Genomic DNA, 6,271 nt, shown 5'->3' with positions numbered 1-6,271 from the left:
CCACCCTTGGTGTATGTGGCTGGCACTGTAACACTGTGCTACGGGCGCCAAGTTGGAACATTTTTTAATCTTTAAGAATATCTTCTATGGTAATTGCTGTATTTCATAGGTTAGTTTTTACTTATTTTTCCATTTTTGCAAGTAATCTAGTTCTTCTAGGTTTTAAAATTTGTTTGCCTCTGCGTTTCAGTTGCAGATAGTCTCCTATCTTTGCAATAACATCCCTGTTCTCGTTCCTTATTTTGTCTATTTTTGTTCATTCTTTTTTCAAGGTTGTAAAGGATTAATTTATTTGTTCTGGTTTTTTTCTTTGGCTCCAGAACAAAACTTTATGTAAAAACACCAAGTGTTTACATAATGTAATTATACATTGAAGTTGGTAGGGATGTCACTACTCTCTTTGTTGAGAGAAAAAAATTAAAATATGGAATGTTTCATAAATTGGTTTGTTATCCTTGAGCAGGGGTGGTGATAATCTTTTATGTATTGTTCTAATTTTAGTGTATGTGCTACCAAAGTGAATACTTTTTGTTTTCTATTAATTTCAGCCTTTATTAATCTCTTCTAAACAGTAACTTTGTTTCTTTTTCTAATTTCTTAAAAATATTTCCTTTGCAGGCTTTTGAGCCACAAATATTCATTGGGGATAGCTTTCTCTGTGTCCCAGAGGTTTTGATGTGAAATAGTCTTTTTCACATCTTACTTTAAGACCATTTGGAATTTTCTTTTTAATTTCTTCTTTGATTCAAAAGTTATCCAGAATTGTTTTCTTAATTATCTGATAAAATAACCTATAACATCTATTTTCATAAAAATTTTAAAGTTTTCTTTAGTGATACACTTTTGCATATGTGGACACATAAAAAATTCTCTTTGACAGATGAAATGTTTTCTATAAATGTACTAAACCAAGTTTCCTGTTTATATTTTTCAATTTCCTGTCATCATTTTGTTTCCTTTGAATATATAATTGAAGTACATTTAAAATCAAGTTCTTGTCTTTTTAATCACTCTTGTTTTATGTATTTAGTTGTTACATTGTTTGATATATATTGGCTGTTCATCCCCTGATGTCTCTCAATATTCTGGTTAGTGCTTTTCATCCTAAATTTTCATTTGTCTGATGTTAACATTATCGCTCACGAGTATCTTTTTGTTTACCTGTCATCCCTGTTTTTACTCTTTTACATTCTACCTTCTTTATTATCACTTCAAGTGATTGCTGGTTTTTCTTCTTTTTTTAAAAATTAAATCTGATCATCTCTGCTTTTTTTTTTTCTTTTTGAGACACAGTCTCACTATGTTGCCATCAGTAGAGTGCTGTGGCATCATAACTCACAGCCACCTCAAACTCCTGGGCTCAAGCGAGTCTCCTGCCTCTGCCTCCCAAGTGGCTACAAGCGCCTGCCACAATGCCCAGCTATTTTTTGTTGTTATTGTTGTCATTGTTGTTTAGCAGGCCCTGGCCAAGTTCGAACCCACCAGCCCTGGTGCATGTGGCTGGTGCCCTAACTTTTAAGCTACGGGCACCAAGCTGATCATCTCTGCTTTTAATAGGAGAATTTAATTTCTTGTAGTGGGAATAATGAGATAGTCACTTCTCAACTACCAATTTCCAAGAACATTCTCTATATCCTCACTTATCCCAAAGTGAGATTTTTTTTTGAGTATTTTTACTCCTACTTCCTGTACTCCCTACTCTTATTTTTACTGAAATAATATAGGTATTGGAATTTTTCTTTCAATATACTGCTAATTCGAATGTCCTTATTTAGCACTTATTGTGCACGTCCAGATAGTCTCTTCCCATCCATTTTACTTTTATTTTTAGATCTTCCCCTCTCAGTTCATTACTTACCACTCCTCCCTCTTATTGTTCTTCACCTTGATGCCTCTGATCTGGTTCACCTGACGTTTACTGGTGTCTTTCTCAGATGGGGCCTGGGAGTTCTTGCATACACCTTCTTTTGTCCTGATAGGTGAACCATGTTTTGTCTGGGAATAAGACTCTTGGGTTTCCAGCCCTTTCATTTTAGTAGCATGGAGACGTGATTCCATGGTCTTCCAGCTCCATTGTCAGTGAGAATTCCAGTGCCAATTTGGTTTTCCTTTTATAGGTAACTTTCCTTTTATAGGTAACTTCTTTTTGTCCTAAAACTTTTAAGATTTCCCCTTCAGTTATGGAATTTTCTCTGTAAGTGTAGAGGTGTGTTATTTCTCATCAATTTAGCTGGAACTTATAGATCCCTTTCAACCCATATGATTAAGTTTCTTCAGCGTGAACATTTTATTCCAAATTTACTTAATGTTTAACTTCGTTCTGATCTTTATCTTTTCTTTCCAAGCTTTTATCATTTCCTCTTTAGGTGTTAATCTCTTCATACATCTGCTCTGTGATTTGAGAGTGACTTTCTTGTTTTTCATCTTTCTGACTATTTTTGGTCTCAGTAGAAACTATGTGTAACTATGTGTTTTTCAACCCATGTATTGCAATTTTTTTTTGCAATAGATGGGTTGCATCTAGTGAGATCATCATCATAGTGAGAGCATAGTCTCACTATGTCACCCTCCGTAGAGTGCTGTGGCCTCACAGCTCATAGCAACCTCAGACTCTTGGGCTTAAGTGAATCTCTTGCTTCCCAAGTAGCTGGGACTACAGGTGTCTGCCACAATGCCCAGCTATTTTCTTTTGCAGATGTCATTGTTGTTTTAATTGGCCCGGGCCTGGTTCAAACCTGCCAGCCTTGGTGTATGTGGCCGGTGCCCTACCCACTGAGCTATAGGCACTGCCCCATCTATTATAATTTTAAACTGGGAAATAATTTTTGCTCAATTTTTAGTTCCAAAAGATTGTGGTGGTTCCTTCCCTTGAATTTTCTGAAGTGCTTTCTGATTTTTTCCTGGTTCCTCTGGTAGCTCTGTGTCTCTGGGATGTTATTCTGGGCTCTTTAATAGGTTATTATTACTTTGATAGCACTGGGGCCCCAAAATGGTTAGTGGCATCCCTTAAGTGACAGTAGCACCAATTTGTAGAAAGTGGAGTAGAGTCTTCTCCCTGGTCCAGCAGTGCAGGTAGTTAGGCCCCATGAGGAAGCTTCTCCATCCCCGGTCTTCCTGGCTTCTTACCAGCCTTGGTTCTGGGGTGGATTTGGCTCCATCAGCAGCCCTTCTCAGCTGGGGTTCTGAGAGACAGTTAAACCCTAGTGCCTGGAGCCATCCACTATGTGTAACAAATTAACTTCTTTCCTGTGTATCTAGAATGGTTTTATGCACCTTCCTTGGTAGAACTGAGAAAACGGGCATTCACATCACTTTTGTGGTGATGGATCCTCCTGTGGATCCCTGCTGAGAGCGGGGTCCCCTCCCTCTCCGGCCTCAGCTCTTCCCAAGAGGCAGCACAATGGCTGATGGTAGGGGCCCACTGATGCACTGACTGGGGTGCATAGGGTCAGCGCTTAGTAAATACACTTTCCTTTAGGGCTGTGACTGTTGCTCCTGCTTCCCTTTCTTTCTTGGTTTTCCTGGCCAGTGCCTACTCCTTGCCTGCCTAGACTGGGCAAAGACAGTATTGTCTCCCTTCTTACTGCCTGGACCCCAGGGCCTCGTTCTAGATGGCCCCATGTGCTACTGGCTCAGGTATTGTAGGGCTGGCTGGCTGGGGACTGGGTGCCACATTTTTGTTGTCCTGACACCATCCTGTCCATTGTCATTGCTACTGCCTTTAAAGGCAGGGCTGGCTGGTGATGCCCTATTCATGGCCTGCGAGGGGCATTGGCCTGAGGCTGTTTCCTACTCTCCTCTTGTCTTTATGGACATATTTTGGATAATTGTGATTAGCCAGCCAGGGAAGCAGGAGCCGCTTATTTTACAGGGGGAGAGTCCTCTTATCTTCCACGTGCTCAACATACCTGGAGGCTTGTTTTGGACCTGTGTACATCTCCCCAGCTCAGGACCCAGACTTGGTCATGTGACTTGTCATAGGACAGCTTAGCTGGCAGAGGGTCCACACCTATGGACTTAAAAAAAATAGTGACAAGTTGGTCATTGTTGTGAAAGCTGACATGATGGCCATTTCTGGGCTTTGTGTGTGTGCATGGATGTCACTCCCGGGTGAGGGAAAAGCTACCCTAGGCGTTTTGCCAACATCCATTTGGTAACCTGGGACAGAAGCTTCCCCACTGGTTTTTTTTCAGAGGCATAAAATTTATTGTCAATAATGTTCTCCATTTTAACAACTTCTTTTATTTTCTATGTTTTAACTTAAAGAGACTTAGACTGACTTGGAGAAAGCCTGAATATACAGGCTTTAAATTTTCTACTCAGGAACCAATTCCATACACTTTTCTTGGAAGACTTGTGGGCTTCCTGGACCCTCACTGCCCTTCAGTAGACTACTCTCTAGCTTGCATTCTGGTGAACTGGCCCTTCCTTTTGGGGGACTTCGAGATTATCACCCCTTCTCTACCTTTGTTCTACTCTGAGCAGGCTCTATCCTTTGACTGGATCCTCTGGGACCCAGATAGTAGTATCAGGCAGACTCTCCCTTTCCTAACTACACTAACTGAAACTCTTGCTATCCCCTGAGAATATAGCTTCTCTTTTCCTTCTAAGAATGTAGTTTTATAAGTTAAAAGACTTGAGCATTACAGAACATATCACTAGACCATACCCCCCAGCTCTTCTTGTCATTGGTTAACATTCCTAGTCACTCCTTGTCACTAAAGATGTTGACACACAGCTCACTGTCATCTTCTCTACCATTCACTTGGTCACAAAGTTTAATGCCTTCAAATCCAGATGGATGATTCCTCCAAAGCCCTGTTTTCACAGTTATTTGTTGGTTTCAATGATCTTATCCTCCTCAGGATAAGATCTCAGGAACCATAACTTATACCTTGTCAATATAATTTCTGAAATTTTAATCTTATCCATACATATTCTGGCTTTTCTGATTGGGGAGGGAAAAAGCTGTATCATCTCTGCTTCCATTGGTAAACACTGACCTTAAGAATGTTTGTGGTGCCTTGTACCCACCATTCCTTAACTCATTTCTACCAAGTTTCTGTCTTCATCACATCTTGAATTGTAACTCATAGATCATTTTGGTAATTCCTCCCTTTACTTGACATTTCAGGAAGATTCCACTTGGTTAACTATTTCCTTCTAGAAATACCTTCTTCACTTGGCCTCCCACCTCTTGGCTTTTTCTCTTTCTCTTGACTTCCCAGGCCTTCATCCTTGACCTCTTTCTCTCTTTCTACATTCTTTCACTGGATGTGCTTATCCAATTCCCTCTATACTGTGATGACTCTAGAATTTATTCAGCTATTGATGGTCTCATGATAACATATATGGACTCTTTAGTTTTCCCACCCCTTTCCAATATATTTGTTCTCCAGTCATCATCATCATCTTTGAGTTCTCCCTTTACTTTCTTGTTCTAATTAAAAACTCCTGTCCCTGAGCCTTAATTAGAGGCTGTTTTTATTTTCTTAGACATTACAGATTCTGGGCCTTTAGTAGCCTCTAGCTACCCCTCCTTGTTCCTGTCACCTGTCAGCTTCCTGGCTGCTTCCCTTCATTTACCAAAGGCTTTAGCATTTAACACTGTCCTCAACTTGGAGCTTCCTAACCCATCAGTAATGATACCATTTTGACATTCTCTCTAGTATATTGAACACTATTTCTCTCTTTACAAAATCACCTCTTGGCTACACATTCTCCTGTAGCTACCCTATTTGCTCTGTTTACAGCAAAACATCCTTAAAGTTTGGACTGTAGCCATTCTTGCTCCTTCTTTAACTTCTCCCATTGTGTTTCATATTCTTACTCTGAAGTGGTATGGAACAGGAAGTTGAACAGCTAAATCAGAAATCTTGTAAATTCAGAACAGAGTTTTCCATAGTGTCAATGTTCTGAGGATCAAGATTATGGCAGGGAAGAGATCCTAGTAAGCAAGCCCTAGAACTAGGGGTAAATCAGAGACAGACCAATACTTACAGAAGCTTCAGTTCAGCTTTGAGTCAGCTTAGTCCCTGATTAAATTAAAATGATTAGTTCTCTACTCTTTCTGTCTACTGGAAGAAAAGGTAAACCCTCTGTGGTGGATAATAGCTTTCTAAAGTCTGTATAATTTTTTTATATAGGATCTTTGGAATTCCAAGAGACAGATGCTATGACTGAAAACAATATTAAAAAGACAATAGTAACAGACCCAAAGCTGATCCATAAAGAGATAATTAAATAAAGAAGGGAATTAAGTAGAAACTTT

General features: G+C 39.6%; 1 protein-coding gene and 1 non-coding gene across 2 annotated transcripts in view; both read right to left on the bottom strand.

Moving 5' to 3' along the window:
* Positions 1-6,271, bottom strand: part of FSTL4 (follistatin like 4) — a 385,031-nt gene that overhangs the window by 6,825 nt on the left and 371,935 nt on the right. Inside the window, exon 13 of the mRNA XM_012807125.1 lies at positions 3,909-4,016. Within this exon, the coding sequence (XP_012662579.1) occupies positions 3,909-4,016 (108 nt within the window). The remainder of the gene's footprint in view (positions 1-3,908; positions 4,017-6,271) is intronic.
* Positions 419-525, bottom strand: LOC111727167. The gene has a single exon (XR_002774783.1). It is a non-coding gene; the product is annotated as a U6 spliceosomal RNA (small nuclear RNA).

The sequence above is a fragment of the Otolemur garnettii genome, unplaced genomic scaffold (assembly GCF_000181295.1).
Source record: "Otolemur garnettii isolate 467f Iridium unplaced genomic scaffold, OtoGar3 scaffold00003, whole genome shotgun sequence".
Taxonomy (NCBI): domain Eukaryota; kingdom Metazoa; phylum Chordata; class Mammalia; order Primates; family Galagidae; genus Otolemur; species Otolemur garnettii.
The sequence above is the reverse complement of the archived record's forward strand: the minus strand, read 5'-3'. Positions and strand labels throughout refer to the sequence as shown.